At 42.3% G+C, this 23,482-nt stretch overlaps 1 protein-coding gene across 1 annotated transcript in view; it reads right to left on the bottom strand.

The window, feature by feature from the left end:
* Positions 1 to 4,255: 4,255 nt before the first annotated feature.
* The window catches only part of ODAD2 (outer dynein arm docking complex subunit 2), a 158,828-nt gene continuing 139,601 nt past the window's right edge, over positions 4,256 to 23,482 (bottom strand). Inside the window, exon 19 of the mRNA XM_068987709.1 lies at positions 4,256 to 4,369. Coding sequence (XP_068843810.1) covers positions 4,256 to 4,369 — 114 coding nt within the window. The remainder of the gene's footprint in view (positions 4,370 to 23,482) is intronic.

The following is a 23,482-nucleotide window of genomic DNA, read 5'->3' as shown; positions in this document are numbered from 1 at the left end:
AGAGTCAGACATGACTTAGCACCTGAACAAAAGCAATGAGGAAGAATGTCTGCCTTAGAAGTTTTCAAAGAATGAAAACAAGAAAATTCACTGGGAGTGTTTTTATCATAAAAAAGTAATTCATGTTTATTGTAAATTAGTTTAGAAAACAGAGATGAACAAAAGAGACAACAGAAATCATTCTTATTCCACCATTCAGAAATAATCACTTCTTCGACTTATCACAGTTTGGTGTGTATAAGTCATTTTCTTTCACTGTGACTAGCTATGTGTATACAATTTTTAAAATGTACTCACACTGTATACACTGCTTCAGAATCTGCTTTCCAATAGAACAGTATCTTATGAAAACCTTTGTCATGAACTATTATCCTACAACATGTTTTTATGCTAAGGTTGAACCTGAATGGAATTAACCAATTTTTCCCAAATATCTTCATCACTATAAATAATGATGTTGTGAATACCCTTGTACATAAACCCTTGCATATAATCAAAAAGCCACAAAAATGTTTAGAGCTTCTGGTATGCATTGCCAAATTGTCCTTGTGGAATAACTGTGCCCATTTCAATACACCCTAGTATGATGTGAGATTAGCTATTTCACTACTTCTCTATTTTAAAAGAGATAGAGGGTCAGTTCAGTTCAGTCGCTTAGTCATGTCCAACTCTTTGCAACCCCATGAATCGCAGCACACCAGGCCTCCCTGTCCATCACCAACTCCCAGAGTTCACTCAGACTCACATCCATCGAGTCAGTGATGCCATCCAGCCATCTCATCCTCTGTCGTCCCCTTCTCCTCCTGCCCCCAATCCCTCCCAGCATCAGAGTCTTTTCCAATGAGTCAACTATAGAGGGTAGGAAGTACCTAACACAGTGCCAGCATTTGGTAGCATCATATTCCACGTTTTCTCTTCCTACTCCTCTCATTGAGAAGAGATTTCTCACTCTGAACTTATGTATGTGAGGAACATAGATATCTTCAGGCACTTAATGCATTTGAGGCAGCAAGGTTCTTAAATAAGTGGGTGTCCCTACTGTTTTCACTGAATCATAAGAATGGATGTAAACTACTCCATCCTAGTCTTTTATGGAATGAGATTACACACCGCCAATTATTAGAACTATGAAATAGTTTTCCTAAGTGGAAATAAAATTTCCAAGTATTTTGAATCATTGACCTTCAAGTCCATGCAAAATCCATGCCTTAGAGAGGCATAATGGTAATTCCAAAATCTATCAAAATGATAGGATTTGCAATGTCATCTCACAAGACATCTAACCTTCCACTCACTTTCAGAGCCTAGAAGTTTTAAAAAGAAATTATTTTAGTGCAAGTCATTCTGAAAGAGGCAAAATAATAGTGACTACAAACAGCAGAATGATTGTGGCCAGGATTTCTAAAAGGAATCCTTGCAAACTAAAGACAGTGGAAGAGCAAAGAATATCTATTTAAAATTCCTCCACCTTAAGGTTCTCCAGGCAGAAATAGCCAGCTATCACAGAAAGCATATTGGATTCCCAGGATGTCCTGGGGAAGAATAAAACCTAAAAAAGAACTTGCCGCTGAAAACTCAGAATGAATGTCACCAGCTTTAAAGCAGAAAATAACACACAAAAATCTTATACAGAAACCTAGGCCAAAAAAAAAAAAAAAACACAAGGTGTTCTTCCATGGAGAGCGCCAAGAAATGGTCCTTTGGCCTGGAGTAGCAAAGAAATGGTGTGATCCTTGGCTTGTTTGTTCTTTTATCTCTGGATACTTTCACTCACTGCCTCTGACATTTTTCTAATAAGGTCAGAGTTTTCTGTCATACCATTATACACACACATACACACAGTGAAAACTGACCTTTAAATTCAGTTTCTCTTTTGTTTAAAGGTACTACATCCCTGGTACATGCATGCTCAGTCCTGTCTGAGTCTTTACGACCCCATGGACTGTAGCCCGCCAGCCTCCTCTGTCCATAGAATTTTCCAGGCAAGAATATTGGAGTGGGTTGCTGTTTCCTCCTCCAGAGGGATCTTCCTGACCCAAAGATCAAACCCACATTTCCTGTGTCTCCTGCATAGGCAGGCTGATTCTTTACCACTGAGCCACCTGTGGGAAGACCACTACATCCAGGGTGCTTACCAATTAAAAGGAAACAACTCTTAGAAATACCCCAAATGATTTTCATGTTAGCTTACTGTATCTGTTCCCACAAGTTCAGTTTCCTTTAAAATGGCACTGTGGCTCTCATTTTATGTCTTTAATAATCATAGAAATGAAAGTCCCACACTTGCACATGGTAAAGGAACTTATCCTTCTCCACGACTCATCCAGTTCTCTTTGTGCTGCTGCAGGTGTTTGAAGGTTTGTTTTCTATTGCTTCCTTCCCCTCTCATGCATGCATGCTAAATCGCTTCAGTCAAGCCTGACTCTTTGCGACCCTATGGACTGTAGCCCTCCAGGCTCCTCTGTCTGTGGGATTCTTCAGGCAAGCTCTCAGGACCCTCTAATTCCAAGAATATGTAACAATCTTAAAATGATGGAGAAAGCTTCCTTTAATAATAATGTAACAATAATATATTTATTCATTTTCTATAACTGTCATAATCCATGATTTCTAGATGTATTTTTAATATTAGTGAAACACACCTAACCAGTGTCTTTAACAATATCTACTGTTGAGAGTTTGAGGATTTACACTATTATATAAAGGGCTTCCCTGGTGGCTTAGATTGTAAAAAATCTGCCTGCTATGCAGGAGATCTAGGTTGGATCCCTGGGTTGGAAGGTCCCCCAGAGGAGGGCATGGCAACCCACTCCAGTATTCCTGCCTGGAGAATCCCCATGGACAGAGGAGCCTGGCCGGCTATAGTCCATGGGGTCGCAAAGAGTCTGACATGCGTTTGAGGATTTACACTATTATTTAAATTCAATTCTTTGTTAGCATTGCTCTTTTATAACCTCCTTTGAAAAGCAATAAAGATGAATTGGTGTTTTACAAAATCTTAAAATTCTCAGAACTGCCTTACCTTTTTATCAGAGAGTCTAACACCAGGATAATTTTCATCCTGTATGGGGTTCTCATTTCATACAAATTATTTACATTTAATTCAATTAAGTTTATGATCTTCTCCAAATTATGACAAACATATACAGTACTTCATATTTTTCAATAAAACCTTGCCTGTTCTTTAAAGCGTGAGATTGTCGGTTTACTGAGTGGATATACACGAAGCTGTTTTCCTAGCTAGTTCTAGATGGGGGGACGGTTAGTTCCCAAACATTGTAGCACACCACAGTTACATATGTGACTCTTTTAAGTGGCTTCTCATGTTCCTATAACTTGATAAAATGCTATTAATCCTTTGTAGCCACTTTTTAAAAAGTACTTTGTATGCTGAAAACCAGTTCACAAACTCCAAGCAAGTTTATGTGAAAGTAATATTATCCTTGTGTTGTGAGGTGTGCTTACATCAGCATAAATTAATTCTTTCAATAAAAGTGTTGGTGTATCCTGTGAGGGAAATAAAACATTTCACTGTTTATGCCTGGGAGATTCAAAAGTGAAAATCTCACTCAGGGCTTATGTTTTTGTGATTTGTGTTATCTGGTACAGTGACAGTTATATGTTGTCTTCTCAGATGTTTGATAGCTTTAGGAGAAACTTGGAATGACCTCAGGACGTTCTCTCTCAACCCAGCTGCTGAACTCTGAATTCTGTTCCATAACCGTTTGTCAAGTCAGCACATCTCAGAGCTCTCCTGCGGGTTGCAAGTGATCAACCAAACAGAACTACAGTGACAGGACAGTTAGACTGGCTTAACAGAAAGGGAATTCGAAAGACATTCATGGATGACTATAAATACACACAACGGGAAGACCATATCTTTTATTAAAATCACCACAAATACAAAAGCATCGCTGAAATATATATATATATGTATATATATATATATATATATATATCTGTATACATGTATACAGCTGTATACATATATATATATTCTCAAATTCCTGAAAAATTATCACAAATATATTGGGTTTATGTGTCACCACATGGCATATCCCTAAATTAGAACAAAAATACCCGTACAATTTTGGGATGAATCACATTCTCTTCATTTCTAACTTCCTGTGTTTTCAGTCAGACATTTGTTTCTAAAGGATCTGCTATGAAGTGTTTCCCAATTTAGGCTTCATGGCTCTGGGAGTGACATGTACAGTGTCATGTAAAATTTGGTAGCTGTCATGTCCATTCAAGTTCAACTGTATCTCGCCTTTTCAATAGCAAGAGCCAACCTGCGGATGTTGGATATACAACCTGCAGCAGCTTCCTGGAGTTCCTCATCAGGTGACCCAACCATGTCCAGTAGAAGCTGCCACACATGGAGGGAAGAGGGGGAGGAGGGAAACAAGAATAAAAACATTAATCTAAACCTGTAAAGCCAGGCTATAGAAATACATTAAATATGAAATATTTTTTAAGTCACCAAAAAAAAAAAAAATCCTAGAAATTTCATGATGGCAAAGGTAAATATAAATGGTATTTAATCAGATGCAGGAATCTCTCATGAAATTCTCATGCTTTTTATCTTTTAGAGCTGAGCAAGATTGAAGCTCCAATACTTTGGCCACCTGATGCAAAGAACTGACTCATTGGAAAAGACTCCAATGCTGGGAAAGACTGAAGGCAGGAAGAGAAGGGGACAGGATGAGATGGGCATCTCATCACTGACTCGATGGGCATGAGTTTGAAGAAGCAAGCTCCAGGAGTTAGTGATGGACAGGGAAACTGGGCATGCTGCAGTCCATGGGGTCACAGAGTCAGACACGACTAAGCGAGTACACTGAACTGAACCTGTTTCTCCCTTCTTTCTTTGGTCATCTGACTTTTTCTGCTTTGGAATTTCTCTTGCATCCACTGTAGCTTTTCTACCTCCTGGGACAAGCCAGCAGCATGTCATGCCTAGACTGTTACTGTATCCTCTTAGATTGAATATCTCTTCATTCCAGTCTGCCCCACCATGTCATGACCTAGATAGGTCAGTCCCTTAATAGAGACTTTCATTGACTCCAGGGCAACTAACTAGAGGCCAGTCTCCTTACCTGTCCTTGAAGGATTTCTGTGCTCTGGCCTCAGCTTACCTTTTTGGCTGTTCATCTTTCTCCATGTCATCCTGTACTCCAAGGTCACACTTTCCCATTTCTTTTGCCTTGATCAGTGCCACTGCTGCTGCTGCTGCTAAGTCGCTTCAGTCGTGTCCGACTCTGCACGACCCCAAAGATGGCAGCCCACCAGGCTCCCCCGTCCCTGGGATTCTCCAGGCAAGAACACTGGAGTGGGTTGCCATTTCCTTCTCCAACGCATGAAAGTGAAAAGTGAAAGTGAAGTCACTCAGTCGTGTCCGACTCGTAGCGACCCCATGGACTGCAGCCCACCAGGCTCCTCCATCCATGGGATTTTCCAGGCAAGAGTGCCAGAGTGGGGTGCCATCGCCTTCTCCGGATCAGTGCCACTACTTTACCTAAAATGCCCTCCTGTCTCCTCTTTCTGTTGCCCACCCTTCATGACCCGGTTAACTTTTCTACAAAGCCTCCACCGATTTCTGCCAAACAAAGTGCCATTTCTCCCTCATCGGAGCTCTCATAGTCATTTACTCAAGTGTCTATTGCTACATTTATATTCTTCCCTTTTCCACAGACATTTGTATTCATGCTTTTTGTGCTCCTTTAGATTGTAAACTCTGGAAGAATCTTACACCATATATATATATACACACATACATACATACTATATATATAGAATAGAGAATCTACTATATACTGCTTGATACAGAGTAGATGCCAAGTAAATATCAAATAATTTAATTAAAACTTTTAAGATCTATCTATTATAAGTCTATCTAATAAATCTATCTGATAAAAGACTTAAAATGTAATTCGAATTAACCATTTTGGACTCTTTACCAGCTTGTGGCTCAACTGGTAAAGAATCCACGTGCAAGGTGGGAGATCTGAGTTCAGTCCCTGGGTTGGGAAGATCCCCTGGAGAAGGGAAAGGCTACCCACTCCAGTATTCTGGCCTGGAGAATTACATGGACACACAGTCCATGGGGTTGCAAAGAGTCAGACACGAATGAATCACTTTCACTTTCACAAATGTGGATAATGTCATAGAATGAGGATATCTTGATAAGCAAAGAAATATTGTAAATAAAAATATTGTGAAACATCTTAAATATGACAGGCTTAGGAGTCTGGCTTTTATTCTACGGGGAATGAAAGGAAGTTATTGAAGCACTTTAATTAGGAGAGTGATATAGTCATATTTGTATTTTAGAAAGATAAATTTTATGGACTATGGAGGGGGAGATTGATGGGTACTATAGTACATCAGCCAAGATGGACTGAATAAAGCAAAATCAGTAATAGCATAGACGGAAGGAATTCAAGGGATATTTAGGAACTAATTTATTCAACACATGGCCCAAGGACAGTTGGTTATCCAAATGGAAGAAAATAAAAATGGTACTTTCATATCACACATAAACATCCATCCTAGGTAGACTGATGATTTAAATAAGAAAGCAAAACATGAAATGTTTAGGAGGCTGTATACGAGACAACCTTGATCAGGCTAGGGCACTGAAGGCTGTCTGGCCTCTCTGTTTCTTGACCCCCCTCCTGTCAATGGTCTTCACCACATTTGAGCTCCCATTGCCAGAGTCACACCCTGGTTCTTATTTTTCAGCAGTCTGAACAGACTAGCCTCCAAATTCTCTTACAACAACTTCTTCCCCTCTGATTTGGCCACTGAACTTGTTTGTTCTTATCATGGACTCCAGTCCATCAGCCTATATGCTTTTCCTTAAACCATGTCCTATCTTCACTTTCTCCCATGACCAGTTTAGATTCCACAGTCCATCTTCTCATTCTCTTATCGGTTTCTTAAACCTCCTCATGACATCCATCCAACAAAACCATAATCAACTCTGTCTTCCCCATGCCCTCAGCTCATCAAGCCCTACTGGGGATGATATGTGCACAACAAAGCAAATGAATTCATCATAAATCCAACTTCAGCTGGGTTCTCTCACTCCCCAGCAATCTAAGTATGTCTCTCTCTAATTAGGTTACTTTCTGTTCTTCTCAATGCCTATTTAAAAATCCTCCTTCTTTTCTAATTGTCAACTCTTCCTCAGCAGACAACTTGTCAGGGCTCCTTTACAAGCTTGCCAGAAGTCATTAGACAGGAGTTGTTCCAACCAAGTCTGCAAACATCCCTACATCATGGGGCTTTCCAGGTGGTAAAGAATCCACCTGCCAATGCAGGAGATGCAGGAGACACAAGAGACATGGGTTTGATCCCTGGGTCGGGATGATCCCCTAGAGTAGGCAATAGCAACCCACTCCAGTCTTCTTGCTTGGAAAATTCCATTGATGGAGGAGCCTGGAAGGCCCCAGTCCATGGGGTCACAAAGCTTGGGACATGATGGAACGAACACACATGCATGATGCTACATTAAAAGCTTGATTTCCACAAGCAAATGGGATGTAGAAATAGTCTAGTGTCCAAATGTCCATCATATGTTGTGTAAGAAGTTGGAGGGAAAGAGATTTGCAAAGACCGTCTACAGAGAATTCATCTAATGCCTCCCTCCCAGGGCCTCTGCTCTAGTCTCTGTCTCTCTTCAACAGGTTTATGTTCTCGTTGTTTTCAAACCTGGGGAGAGGTGAAATGAAGTTCATTACTCAGGTGGTGAACCCAACTACCTGAGTAAGGAACTAGACAGCACCCTTACGCCGTTCAGTTCCTCTATGGAAAAGGGTGCATCAAATAGAGGTCAAAGTCATAGGCGCCGAGATCATAGCTGCATGGATGTGTATCCTGATTCATCCACTTACTGGACAAGTTATGGAACCTTTTGGTTCTGCCTTCTCAAGTGTTTAATGGGAAGATGGGTCCTCTGAGGGTCATTGGGAAGATGAAATGAGACAGGACACACCTTTAATAGAAATGCTTTTCCACCTGTGTTCATGGGCTCGCTCTCTCTATGTATCTTTTGATCTTTGTATCTGCCCCTTTCCCTCATCCCGTTTTGTGTGATTGTTTCCTGAGCCTTCTGTGGATCCAAGTGTGCCACGTATGAAAGGAAAACTCAAACATGTAAAGAGGCACAGGGGGAGTTTATGCCAGCAAGGGCAGAGGATTCCTTGTGCGAGAGGAGAGAACTGCAGGTGGGGAAACAGAGCAGGGAGGTGAAGGAAGGAAAGAGCTCCCTCCCACCCTGTTTTGAAGAGAGCTTGGGAGTACGGGGGTTATTTGGGGAGCAACTTAGAGAGAGAGAATGCTGAGTGGAGCAAAGGTAGGAGACTTTTAAAGAGCTTCACAGTACATACTTGTGCTCTTCAGCTTCAAAGACAGTGAAACTAGGGTAACAATTACTTTCACTTGCTCCTTGCCTGCCAGGCTTCTGTGTCTAGGACTTCACGTCCCAGTCACGAATGGACCGTGAGGAGCTTGGCTCTATACAGGTTACACATTCGAATCCCATAAACCCAGGGCCTAGGACAAGGTTAAGTGCTCCGTAAATGCTATCCATTATCAGAGTGATGACTTCACCAGGTCTGAAGTCTGGTTCTGGCATTTACTCTTTGGAGCCCAGCCCTGGTTAGTCTGAAGGTTAGTGTGAGAGGGACAGGGAGCAGGAGTTTTGGCCTTGGGATCAGTCTGCCCCCATCAGCACTTGGCTCCCGGGGTACCAGGGGTCCTGGCTTTACGTGGCATCACCATTGCCCCCGCTGCCTTGCAGACTCCCTTAGAAAGCAGCCCCTCTGGCTGATGCCTGTCAGAAATAAACCACTATTTTGCCCCTCCTCCCCCCAGACCTGGTGGTGGTTCTGTGGTTCCCTCTCCAGATTTCCAAGAGTCAGGCATTTATTCCCAAGCCCTTGATGCCTGTTATATAATGTCATATTACATAAACCATAGACCCCATATGTGGGGTACATGTGAAATGTCTGGCATGCTGTGGGCACCTGGGTCTTTGATGGAGCCCACGGTGTGCTTGCTGGCTGTCCCTGGAGTCTTCCGGACAGGGTTTCTAGAGGCGCGGGCACCAGACCGTCACATACATTATGTCAGAATCCAGTGTTTCCTCAATGCCGTGCCCTTTATGACTCAACTCCATACATGACATTGCTACCTAACTTATAGTCCTGAGTTCATCAAAATGACTCCTACTCTTTGCGGAGTTAACTTTCCCTAAGTTTCTTGCACTAACCATGAGGTTTCCTTCCACATCCAATAATCGTGGTTACTGAATGTTTAGCCTAAAAGCTTGATCAGTGGAGTCCAGCAGTCCAGACTTTTAAATGACTAAAAGGTAGACAAGGGTTGAAAGTTTTAAAAATAGATGAAAGGCGAAAAGTATGGCTTAGAAAGGTACTTGTGGTGGGCAGTGAGAGCGGCTTCCTTAAACAGAACTTCAGTGACTCATTGGCCTCAGGCCACAGCTTACCTAACGTTTGTACAACGTGAAATGATTTTATTAGCTACCAAGCTTACTCTGTGCCAGGCACTGGAATTCTTTCTTTATTGGTTAATTTTATCCTGCTCTGGCCATTTTCCTTAGCCAGGAACATTCTCAGTCAAGGGTACAGAGATGGAAGTGTAAAATTTTCTGCATGCTAGAGGCCTGGAGAAGGGCATGACAACCCACTCCAGCATTCTTGCCTGGAGAATCCCACGGACAGAGGAGCCTGGCGAGCTACAGTCCATGGGGTCACAAAAAGTTGGACACGACTGAGTGACTAAACGTAGAGGTATGAAGGGCTTGACACCTGAGAGGCATTTCTAGGGCCCTCTTTTGGTGATGCTGCTCTGTGAATTTACTTTCCCTAAACTTTATTTTGCTCTCAAGAAATGCTACTCATTACATTGGTAATATACGCAGAGGCTGTGCAGCTAATGCTGCTTCACAAATTGTTTAAGGATGTGCCACCTTTCCCAAACCACTCTCTGAACAACATGTGCTGGGTATGTGTCTTGGTTTCCAATCAGGTTCAGGAATAGAGGCTTTTATTTTTCTTAGGAGCTTCACAAGCAAACTAGGCCACCCAGAGAAATGCTTTCAAATGGCTCTAAACAGCCACATAATGGAAACTTAGGGCAAAATCTTGCATTTGAAGGGCAGCTAACAGAAAGCAAGGAATGGCATGACTAACACACAAGGTGAGGGGAAGGTGGTATGCAATTCTTTGCAATCTTTAATTAACAGGAGTGTTTTCCTTAGGAAGAGGGCTTCCCTGGTAGCTCAGGTGGTAAAGAAACCACCTGCAGTGCAGGAGACTCCAGTTCAATTCCTGGGTCTGGAAGATTCCCTGGAGAAGCGCTAGACTACCCACTCCAGTAAAAAATCTTGCATTTGAAGAGCAGCTAACAGAAAGTAAGGAGCACCATGTTTTCAAATCACTAACACACACGGCAAGAAGGTGGTATGAAATTCTCTGCGATCATTACTTAACAGGAGTGCTTTCCTATAAAGTGAAAGTTGCTCAGTCGTATCTGACTCTTTGTGACCCCATGGACTATACAGGCCATGGAATTCTCCAGGCCAGAATACTGGAGCGGGTATCCTTTCCCTTCTCCAGGGGATCTTCCCAACCCAGGGATCAAACCCAGGTCTCCCGCATTGCAGGCAGATTCTTTACCAGCTGAGGCACAAGGGAAGCCTAAGAATACTGGAGTGGGTATAGCCTACCCCTTCTCCGATGGATCTTCCCAAACCAGGAATTGAACCGGGGTCTTCTGCACTGCAAGTGGATTCTTTACCAACTAAGTTATCAGGTAAGCTTCTTTAGGAAGGAGAGATGCAAATTGGGTACAAGTGATTATGGAAGTGGTACGCATTTTTTTCTGGTATATATTTTTTGATTTGTAGACTTTTTCCAACTATAAAAGCATTTAAAATATTATGAGAAGGAAAAACACCTCAGGTTTACTTTTTTGAAGTGTTTGTTCCTTTCAGAAACTTTCCTCGTTTTCACCTCCTCCTCCCCCAAACACACCCAGCTCTTACATTTATTGGCAGTTCCATATATGCGCTGAAGGAAAACCAGCTCCCTTGTTTCAGAACTTAATTGCACAGAGCGCTTTAAAACATCATTCAAACACATAACTTTTTACAGTGTTGGCGTGAACAAGAACAAGGGGAGGGGCAACGAGAGTGGTCTGCGGACTGGGCTCACGCGAGCGCTTCCTCCAGTGGCAGAGGCTTTGATCACAGGCACAAACCCTTGGAACACAGCTGTGACCCGAACTTCACATCCCCCTTGGAAGGCGAGACAGAGGTAGCAAGGGAACCTGTATCTGCGTCCAATTTCTGCTTTTACATCTAACAGTTCATGACTTTTATATAATATTTCAGTTGTATGAAAAGTATGTACCAGTTTGAGTGATAACAGATTTTCTTGTGGTTTGACTTGACGTTGTTTGGGCAAACCCAGACTGGAAACAGGAGCGCTAATAGAGCCAGAGGAGCCCTGAAATACCTGCATGCACACCGAGCTCAGAGGGTTTTCCAGGCAGTCCTGGCATTTCTGGAGCTGATCGGAACCCATCTTCCGTTGTCTGTTTACCAGGCAATGAGGTGACGTTTGCACAACCTGGGAAAGAGCAGGGCCTTTGGATCATGGCCTGCAGGCCCCGGGGCCCCCAGGATGTCCAGGCAGCTGGGCTCTGATGCAGAGGCTCCCAGTCGGACCCCACCCCCACGCTGAGCCTTGGTAATTCATTTCATATGGCAGCTCCTCAGAGACATGGGCCTTAAAACACATTTTACATTTGATAGTGGGGGTAAATCTTTGATTCTCTTTGGTCAGTGAAGTGAAGCAAGGAGTTTGTCCTTTGGTGGTGTCTGTTTGCCTCCAGGAAACAGGAGTGCATGCCCTGTGATCTGAGATCCACATCCACACAGTTTTGGAGGGGTTTGTTGGTTCTGTCTAGTGCCCTTTTTGCATAGAAAACATTCCTTCACACTGGAGTAGGCTTTTCCTCTGGTTTTTCAGGTTGTCTTCTCATGAGCCTTCCACTACAGAGTTTCTGTGCCCAGAAACACAGCACAGCACAGCACAGCACATCACACACACACACACACACACACACACACACACACACAGGAATACTACCACGCATAATAAAGAATGAAGTTTTGCCATTTGTGATAACATAGATGGGCCCTGAAGGTATTATGTCAAATGAAATAAGTCAGAGAAAGACAAAGACCATATGATTTCATTCACATGGAATCTAAAAACAGAATGAACAAACAAAAACTCATACAGAGAAAAGATTGGTGGTTACCAGAGGGGAAGGGAGCTAGGATGTGTGTGAAATGGGTGAAGTGGGTCAGTTGTTTGATGATGGACGGCAGCTAGGCGTTTAGTAGTGATCTCTTTGTATTGTATACAGATGTTGAATTATATACACCTGAAAGTTAATGTTATATACCAGTCTTTCAATAAAACAGGGCAAAGGTCGAATATGGAGAAGTTAGAGGAAACAGCTAAAGTCAGAATTTCCAGCTTCTGAAAAAGACAAAATGGGATCATGAGTGCAGTGGGTGGGAACAGCCTGGAGAAGAAATGCTGAAGTGCCAGAGAGATGTTCACACTGAACGTAGCTACAGGTGAATCTGTAGGTGTGGGAAGCTGAGGTAGTTTCAGGTGTACATTATAATTCCATGTCTGTATACAATACAAAGTGATCACCTCCAAAGGCCTAGTTACTTAACACATAGCCTTATAATTTATAATTTCATGTAGAAGTATTTTAAAACAATAAGAGACATGCACTCTTCAATAGAAAACAATTACCTTAATTATGTAAAGGCATTTTCAATGGAAGGATTTTGTTTTGGTTTACAGCTTTGCTCTAGGAAATAGTAAGAATTTATAAAATCTGAGATAAATCTATAAAACTGAATCTTAGCAAGCTAAGTAAGAATTCTAAATTGTTTAAGAATAAGGCCAGGCCAAGAGTCATCTAAATATAGAGATATTAAAATGGATAAAAATATTCCATAACAATATAGCCCACAATATTCCATAACATTGTTGCTGTTCAAGGACTTATTGTACAGCACATGGAACTCTATTCAATATTATGAGGCAGCCTGGATGGGAGATGGGTTTGATGAGAATGGATACATGTATACAAATGGCTGAGTCCCTTTGGCGTTCACCTGAAACTACCACAACATTGTTAATCGGCCATACCCCAAAACAAAATAAAAAGTTTAAAGTTACACACACAAAACACATGTTGTTGTTGTTCAGTTGCTAAGGCATGTCCGACTCTTTGTGACCCTATGGACTGTAGCCTGCCAGGCTCCTCTGTCCATGGGATTCTCCAGGCAAGAATACAGGAGTGGGTTGCCATTTCCTCCTCCAGAGGAACTTCCTTACCCAGGGTTTGAACCCTCATCTCCTATGTTTTAGAGTCAATCTAAATTCTTCATGTTATCTTGTCTGCATTTATATGTATCTCTAAAAAACTGGCACATTATTAGAAGGAATTCAAAATTAAAAACATGTTAGTATTTAAAAATACCTTACTGGGTTTGGAATTCATTCCTCATAGGAGTAAACACGGAAAGATATCCAAAAGAAATGAAGCCAAAGATTTGAAGAGGGGAAAAAAAAAAAACCTTTAGTTAAACCACTTTCCCAACTTTATTTTGATTTCTTTTTAACTTTCAGAAGCAGATTAATATGGAAAAATAAAGCACAAGCCTGGAGGAAAGAGCCACAATTTTTCTTCTTCAGTGTCAAAGAAATAGCTTTCCCTGCTCCTACTAAATTGGAACTAAGCTCATAAGGTTGAAAATAAATGACTAATTTCTTGGGAAATAACCTTAAGTGAAAGAGTCTTTTGGCCCAATGACTGCTTTTCTTAAACTGCAGTTGACTTAACCTCGTTCTCAAGGCCTCCTCTCCCTTCTTTCCATCTCACTCTGTCCGTATCAAGTGACCTTAAAAGTCAGTCTCATCGATTGCTACCCATCTCGGCAATGTTTTCCTTTTCTGATACAATTTGTGGGCAGAAATAAGTCAAAAGTGATTGTGCGCTCTTCATTTCTCTTTTAAAAACTTATCTCTGATGTCAAAGATCTTTAAAAGATGGAACTGAAACAATATTACCACAAAATTTCACAGACATTTTTACCAACTCTGGAAAAAACCATGATTACCCTCTAAAATGTTTTAATGCATCACTAAATGTTAATTTTCATTTTCTCCTTTTGCTAAATTTATACAAAATGATACTTCTTAGTCTCATCTATACAAGAACCTCAAGTTTCAGTGAAAGAAACAATGAATTTTATAACAGAATGATCTCTTCCTCTTCTGGCAACAACCCTGTTCATTTCAGAGCCCATCTTGCATTACTTTTTACCAACTTTAGCTGTTCAGAACAGGAGGGCTGGCTCTAAGCACGGTATCTAAGCCAGTGATCAAATTTTTTTTTTTCAGCAGCAGAACTCCTTTCCTTTCCTTAAAAAAAATTTACTGAGTATTTATCACGTTCATTGGAAGGACTGATGTTGAAACTGAAACTCCAATACTTTGGCCACCTGATGCGAAGAGCTGACTCATTTGAAAAGACCCTGATGCTGGGAAAGATTGAGCATGGGGAGAAGGGGACAACAAAAGATGAGATGATTGGATGGCATCACTGACTCAATGGACATGGGTTTGGGTGGACTCCAGGAGCTGGTGATGGACAGGGAGGCCTGGCGTGCTCTGGTTCGTGGGGTTGCAAAGAGTGGGACATGACTGAGTGACTGAACGGAACTATCACTGAATTGCTGTATTAACAATGTATAATCTCATTTCCAGGCATATTCAAAAGCAAAGTTTACAAACATTTATCATAAAATATTAATAGTAAGTAGCAAGAAAAATAAAATTTTGTTAATCCTGGAACTATCTTGCAATATTAATAAGAATATTTAGGCCTGAAAGTTATTGGTACAAACTGGAATGATGAAATACATCTTTACCAAATGCAGATGCATTTTCTTTTTGTATCACATATATCTCCTCTAATTTTTATTAGCAGTGCCTTGAGTTGGGAGAAATTTTAACATCTAGATGTATCATGTAAAAGTAATACCTATATAATTTTTTTTAAACTGTTTCAGTTTAAATGGAAGCATTCCTTAGCTGTGTAATGATTCTTAGCATCATTCTTTTAAATGTAGTTCTCAAAAAAGGATAAATACATTAAACTCTGAAAATTTTGATATATTTTCTGGCACATCTGCAATTGGTTATCATAAACTTTAAATGACTTAGTAATTTCATTCTTAATACATAAATGAATTTATATATACTGTTCCCTAAAGTTCTGGAAAGACTTAGGAATAGAAAGTCCTAGGAACTTTAAAGAGTAGGAGAACTCTGTTCTTTTTTCTCCCAAAACAAAAATTCAATTCTTCTATGAAATTCACAGGTACATAAACATACTATGTAAGGCAAAATGGAACATCAAGAGGAGATGCAGGGTGTGGGTTCCTAGAACTCCTCCTGTTCCCTCTTGCTCCCCACATGGAACCTCAGGATCTGGACGACTCATCTCCGAAAACTTTGACCCTGTCACCTGTTCATTTCCATCCTCACAACAGAACAGCTCCCTTGCTGCTCACTGCAGACACATCTTCCCAGTCCACGCTCACTCCACCACCAGCTGCCCCACCATCCTAAAAACGGTCACGCCCTCAGTTCTGATGGTCTCGGCTAGACAGTTTGGAAAGGAATAGTTTAAGCATGCCCCTGGCTCAGTTTTAAATGAGTGACAGACTTGCCTTATGCTTCTTGGATTTCAAAATTTGCGTTTTTAGGCTCAATCTTTAGCTTACAAGATTTCAAACTATGTACCAAAGTGATATGTCTTAGGCAGTACAAATGAAAGAGCTGCATCAAGGAAGGGCTTTGGGGCCTCCCCTGAAGTGATACATATGGAATGTTGTTTCTGTGTGACTTGAGTCAAAATCCTCCTGAGGAAACCCAGATGGACCTGCACCCCTGAGCCTGCTCCAGGACCAACCCAGAGCTCCTAATCCAACATGTCAATATAGTTGTCCTTTCAATCTCACTTTAAAGTCAAGGTGGAACCCAGGTACTACTTGTAGTTCATTTGTGTCAATACTTATTTTGTGTTAATCTAGCTTTCTTCAATGTGTATCTTACATGTCTGGTAAGATTTTCCTTTTAATTTCTTCCCTCTCACATCTTTTTGGCTGTGATGAGCACAGGTGGGCAGGTCTTTGTTTCCTTGGCAACCAGAAAAAGACTTGGCTGGTCACTTGCAATGTGATGTGAAAGGCACGATGAGGGAGTCATGGGCTAACCCTCGAGGAGGGTAGGGGGTGCAGAGTGAGCCAAGTGGTGGACGGCAGTCCAGGAGAGCAGCCCTTCCTCTGCCCCATGTCCTCAGACTCAGAGAACAGGTGTGGGCTGTATCTCTCCCCTTTTACAAAGCAAAGCCTAAGAAGACTCAGGCAGGCTTTTCTCAGTTCATCACCCCGTCTCTATCAGAAATGACGTTTCCCACCCATCCTACCATAGAGATCCAGAAAAGGCAGGGAGGCTGGCTATCTCTCAAGGAGAAAGGGGGTAATAATAACAATGACCAACATTTCAACCAGCAGTTAGTACTCACCATGTATGAGGCACCATCAAAGTGCCCTGTGTGTACTAATTCATTTAATGCTCTCAACAAACCCAGAGTTAAATATTATTACTATTCTAGTGTTACAGATGAGGAAACTGCAGCCCAAAGTTACAGAGCTTGGCAAAGCCAGGATTTGAACAAGTAGATTCCATGCTTCTACCCATTATGAACACTGCCTCCTTTGGCATGAGTGTCCATGGAGAAGGAGCTGGTCTGGCCTGGTCCCTGGACTCCTGGTGCTGGCATTCCCCAAGGCCATCATGCCCACACCCAGTGCTGAAATCTGTAGTCACAGTCAGCTGCCTCTACTTGCAATGATCCCACTCAGAGGCGCCTCTTTGTTTCTGTGAATGCTACCTGCGGGTCCCTTGCAGACCAAGCGCAATCTGTGGGGTCCAGGCCCTACCAGGGGCTGACCTTTCAGACGTTTGTCTGCACCAGTGGTGCACCATCACCCTGGCACCACGATGACCTGCAGTATGCTTAGAGCTTCTCCTGAAGCTTGAACCCCTTCCTTTCATCTGCATATCCTCAGTGGCTATGACAGTCCCGCACAGTTTTGAAGTTACAATGCTCTACATATTTCGGCTTCCGCAACAAATGAGGCTGAGAGTTTTGAAATTACTCCTCTGATCCTTCCAGTCATACCCATTTTGAAATGTACTTGAGCTATTTTTCTCTGGTACAAGAGAAAACTTGTCAGTTACTCTTTCCACTCTTTTGGGCACAATGTCTGAATCTCTCTGGTTTAATATTCCTAACAGCTTACTTGCGTTCACAGACTGCGCTCCACTGTGTATGTTGTTTTTCAAAGTGTTCCATGAGATTCTTCCCAATACTGACCCTGGGAGAATGCTGCCAAGGACGAGTGCTTCCTCCGTCTACTCTGCCCCTCATCAGGTTTCTCACCCATAAAATCTCCCCCTGCCCCCTGTGTTGTTCTGCCTCAAAAACACACACAACGTTTCTTTTCAGTCGCTTCGGTGCAGAACTTTGTCACAAATGTCCTAGAAGTCTACATAGTGGCCAGTTGGCTCTTTTTGGGGGCCATCAAAGAGTCCATAAACTACCTGTGAGCACATTTCAAGGATTACCCAAATATACATAACCAGAAATGCTCATTTTTTTCCCCCTCCAGCCTTATTGCTTCACATGTAGGGCAAAATGACTTAATGATGCATTTCAAGAGGATACAGTGCGAATCTTATTCTCCATTAGCCAATGGTATGTTAAAGCTCTCATGCAGTAAAGCTGAACATCTCCTTTTCAGCCTGTCAATTTATTCTGACACAAGCCGTTGCTGAGAAAATTAAACTAACGAACATTAGAAGAATAACTAACATAAACAATTTTTAAAAATTATTTCAATAAAGTTGGAGGGTATAAGAAGTCAGTATCAGGGCAAATGGCTCTGCCAACTTGGCAGTGGTAGGTGGAGTCTATGATGAAATTTTTACCTTAATGCAACAGAATAGCTTTCTCCTTTGCCCAGCCATGATTTTGAAGCTTTTCATGTACCACAAAATACATAATAGAGGGCAGTTAAAGTCACTCTGCACCCCCAGCTACATGACCATGGCATATTTGGAGGTGACTGTGAGGTGCATTCCCAAATATGGTGCAATGCCTTCTAAATTTACAGTCTGATTTCCTGCTGCCAGTTATGACTGCCAAATGCTTCTGACAGTGCGGCCAGTTTGTGGTGTCCCTAAAAATCATCAGCAATTTGAAAACATTAGCACCCGGCAATAGTCATACTTTGCCATCATTGCCTGTATTTATCACCTCACTTTTCCAGGGGACAAATTGAAAAAAAAAAAAATCAAAGAGAAAAATTTTCTACTCAAGCAGCAGGGAAAAATACAGAGTTGAAAACCAAGTGCATTAGAGGAACTCAGCCCTTTTCTACATTGTCCATAAATTAAACAGTTTGAGCTCTAGGGCTTAGGTGGCTATGGCAAAGAAAAATACTATAATATGTTTCCCTCTGTCAAATCCTTTTCACTTGGTCTCCACATTTGCAGAATATTTGGATATTTGGATATTACGGTTATGTGGCAGGACTGAAAATGCGGAGAGGTTCATTGCTTCATTCGACAAATATTTACTATGTTCTGCTGCGTGGCATGAACCGTGCCTGGAAATGCAGAACTGGATGAGATAGGCCTGGCTTCTGTCTTCAGCAGCCGTGGTCCCCTGAGACCCACAGTCCCAACATGATAGAAAAGAAGTGATGCACAAGTCTCAGGAGATACAGATGGGGGCAGAGGTAGAAGATGTCCTTGAGGTACAAGAGGGAGTCTGAAGCCTGAGAGATGGATGTGGAAACACAAAGTGTGGTGCGGGGGGCTGAAGCGCATTGCAGGCTGAGGAAGGGCAGTGGGACACCTATAAGGGATTTGCAGAACACAGACATGTGACACCCAGCCTTCTACCCCACCTTGCTCTCCACTTGTACATCCTGGCTGGTGGCTGCCTCCAGGGGCATGTTTTTCTTCACAAAAAAATAGCCAGAGCTTGCCAAGCCATGTCCCATGAATGCATTACTTTGAGTCCAGGATAAACAGTTCTCACAAAACAACCCCCAAACCCTAACCCTAACCCAGTTTAGTGGTTTAAGCAACCTAGAAGTTTGTCTTCCCTTGTGTAACTCTGCAAATGGTCCAGGGCTGGTAGCGCAGCTCTGCTGTCTTTAACATGCTGGCTAAACGCTGAGTCTACAGCTGCCCCAGTGGCCTCCACCCCTCAGCCATAGAGTTAGGAATGGGACCCAGGGATATGCATGCATCCTTGATGTGTTGCAAGAAATACAAGTTGCCCACATCACTTCCTCACACGTCCTGTGCTGGAGAACTTAAGTCACGTGGTCACAGTGAGGGTCAGGGGAGGCTGAAAAACGTGTTCTGTGCTGTGCTGAACGTGGTTGGGGAAGGAAGAGGCAAGATGGTGGCAGAGAGGCAGGCAAGACTCAGGTTATGCGAGGTCTTGCTTAAAGGAAAGGTTAGTGATATAAGAAGTGCAGGGACAGACTTATGAGAATTTGCTTGCAGGAAAGGCTGGATCATGGTAGACGCAAGCTAAGGTTCCCAGTGAGTCTCCCTTTTAATTATCATGTGTCTTTGTTCAGCAACAATCCAAATTCTGCATTCAGAGGATGCATATCTGAGTCACACAGCCTTGAAGGAACTACTTGAGAGCTTACGTTTCAACAGAAAGGTTTTGGTGGATACAGACAGAAACCTGAAATATTCTGTATTATTCAGCTTTCCCCCGTCGTGACTCTAGGACATGCTCTGAGTTTATGTACAGTCCCAGGTCCCAACAAACCACACCCCTTTTAAGGTGCAGCGGTGACAGCATCTGTAGATAAAAAGTGTGGCCTGTACCCTGGCCAAGCCAGAGGAGGACCAACCCACTCTCAGGGGTGGCACAGACCTGCCAGCAGCCTCTCTGAGGAGCATCTGATCCCGCCAAGGGTACAGGATCCATCCACATGTCACTCAGCCCCTCAGGAAAAATGCTGCAGGAAGCCAGCACCTTAGATTGTGTCTACACTGAAAACCCTGAGGCTGAGGACATGAGAGCTGCCATCTGATCTGGTTCACTGCACAAGAAGAGGATTTGGTTCCCAGGAAGAGTGCTTTAGATACCTACCCCACCCCCACAGCCTTCACCAGTCAAAATTCTGCTCCTGATAAAAACAGCAGCAGCATTTGAATGTACCCCCGGCAGGCAGGCTCTTAATATATACAAATCTCTCTATATATACTCATTCTTCTCCTTTCATCCTCTCTGTAACTATCTGAGGAAAATATCATCATCCTTCTGGAAGCAGTAAGGACAACTCAGGGCATCAGGGTACCTTGGCAGCTGTACCCAAACCAGGACTCAAGCCCACGTCTAGTCTGGCACCAAACACACGCTCATTTCTCTGCATCCTGTGTTATTTATTTAACGGGTAGTTTTCTCCCTCTGATTTATCGATTTTCTAAATTGGATTAATGAACAACCTTTGGGATATCTGTCTAAATTACACCTGTATATAGTATATCATGGATCTGAGCCACCTAAAATGATTTTTTTCCCAAAACCTATCTAAATTTGCATAAAATCACTGACTATATCCTATAAAAAGTTCTTACTCTTGCAGAATGGTTTGTGGTAGCTTTAGTGCCTACATGCTGTCAGGATCCTTAAATCATTCTTTTTTATGACAGGCCATCACTTCTTTTAGGATTTCAATGAATATGAAAAATATGGGTAAGCCGTACTTGGTTTGCATTTCCCTGATGACTAGTGGCATACAGCATTTTTCACATGCTTGTGTTTGCCATCCATATGTCTTTGCTGAAGTGTCCAGAAATTTTGTGAATTTTTAATTAAGCTGTTTATCTTCTTGAATTATAAAAATTCTTTATGTAACTTGTATAATACTTTTGTCCGATATGTATATGTATATATATATATGCATATACATACTAGTGGCTTTGATTTAATTATTACAAGCGTTATCAATTAAATTCTGATTCATCTATTATTAAATTAATTGAACAGTTAACACAGTTAAAACTTGAAATGGTGCTAAACCATGGCTGCTGCTGCTGCTGCTAAGTCGCTTCAGTCGTGTCTGACTCTGTGCAACACCATAGACGGCAGCCCACCAGGCTCCCCCATCCCTGGGATTCTCCAGGCAAGAACACTAGAGTTGGTTGCCATTTCCTTCTCCAACGCAGGAAAGTGAAAAGTGAAAGTGAAGTCTCTCAGTCGTGTCTGACTCTTCGCGACCCCATGGACTGCAGCCTCCCAGGCTCCTCCATCCATGGGATTTTCCAGGCAAGAGTACTGCAGTGGGGTGCCATTGCTTTCTCCGCTAAACCATGGAGGACTGATTTTTAAAAAGTCATACCTGATGAGGATAGTTAGTGAATCATGACAGCCTGGGGCTTCTTTTACTTGGCCCAGTGTTTCTGAGACTCACTCATGTTATGGAATGTGTCACTGGTTTACTCTTTCGTGTTGCTGAGTAATATTCCAATGGCACAGAGGCACCCACAGCTATTTATCCACTCACCTGTTGAGGGATATTCTGTTTCTGTTTGGGTAACTGTGAATAATTCTGCTGAAACTATTCATAGCGAGGTCTTTGTGTGTATACACATTTTTCCTGTTTCTCTTAGGCAGGAATCTGGGAGTGAAAGTGTAGAGCTATGTGGCATGCTTAACTTTTTGAGAAATTGGCAAACTGTTTCCCAGGGTGGGGGTAGCTGTACCATTTTGCATTTTTGTCAGCAGTGTGTGAGGGTTCCAGTTCTTCCACATCCTTGTCAGCTCTTAGTACTGTCAGTCTTTTGAATTTTAACCATTCTGATAGGTGTATGGTTGTGTCTTGTAAAGTTTTGGTTTGCATTTCTCTGATGGTTAGCAGTGTGGAGCATCTTTTCATGTGCTTGTGCTTGCCATCCATATATCTTGATGAACCATCCAGATACTTTGTGGATTGTTTTCTTTTGAACTTTTAAATTTGTCCTGTCAGTCAGTCAGTCAGTTCAGTCATTCAGGCATGTCCGACTCTTTCCGACCCCATGAATCGCAGCACGTCAGGCCTCCCTGTCCATCACCAACTCCTGGAGTTCACCCAAACTTATGTCCATCGAGTCGGTGATGCCATCCAGCCATCTCATCCTCTGTCGTCCCCTTCTCCGCCTGCCCTCAATCCCTCCCAGCATCGAGTCTTTTCCAATGAGTCAACTCTTCTCATGAGGTGGTCAAAGTATTGGAGTTTCAGCTTTAGCATCAGTCCTTCCAATGACCACCCAGGACTGATCTCCTTTAGAATGGACTAGTTGGATCTCCTTGCAGTCCAAGGGACTCTCAAGAGTCTTCTCCAACACCACAGTTCAAAAGCATCAATTCTTGGGCGCTCAGCTTTCTTAACAGTCCAACTCTCACATCCATACATGACCACAGGAAAAACCATAGCCTTGACTAGACGGACCTTTGTTGGCAAAGTAATGTCTCTGCTTTTGAATGTGCTGTCTAGGTTGGTCATAACTTTCCTTCCAAGGAGTAAGTGTTTTTTAATTTCATGGCTGCAATCACCATCTGCAGTGATTTTGGAGCCCCCCAAAATAAAGTCTGACACTGTTTCCACTGTTTCCCCATCTATTTCCCATGAAGTGATGGGACCAGATGCCATGATCTTCGTTTTCTGAATGTTGAGCTTTAAGCCAACTTTTTCACTCTCCTCTTTCACTTTCATCAAGAGGCTCTTTAGTTCCTCTTCACTTTCTGCCATAAGGGTGGTGTCATCTGCATATCTGAGGTTATTGATATTTCTTCTGGCAATCTTGATTCCAGCTTGTGCTTCTTCCAGCCCAGCGTTTCTCATGATGTACTCTGCATATAAGTTAAATAAGCAGGGTGACAGTATACAGCCTTGACGTACTCCTTTTCTTATTTGGAACCAGTCTGCTGTTCCATGTCCAGTTCTAACTGTTGCTTCCTGACCTGCATATGGGTTTCTCGAGAGGCAGGTCAGATGGTCTGGTATTCCCATCTCTTTCACAATTTTCCACAGTGTATTGTGATCCACACAGTCAAAGGATTTGGCATAGTCAATAAAGCAGAAATAGATGTTTTTCTGGAACTCTCTTGCTTTTTCCATGATCCAGAGGATGTTGGCAATTTGATCTCTGGTTCCTCTGCCTTTTCTAAAACCTGCTTGAACATCTGAAAGTTGACAGTTCACGTA

Source organism: Capricornis sumatraensis, chromosome 15 (genome assembly GCF_032405125.1).
Source record: "Capricornis sumatraensis isolate serow.1 chromosome 15, serow.2, whole genome shotgun sequence".
Taxonomy (NCBI): domain Eukaryota; kingdom Metazoa; phylum Chordata; class Mammalia; order Artiodactyla; family Bovidae; genus Capricornis; species Capricornis sumatraensis.
Note: the sequence above shows the minus strand (reverse complement) of the source record. Positions and strands in the feature narration are given on the sequence as shown.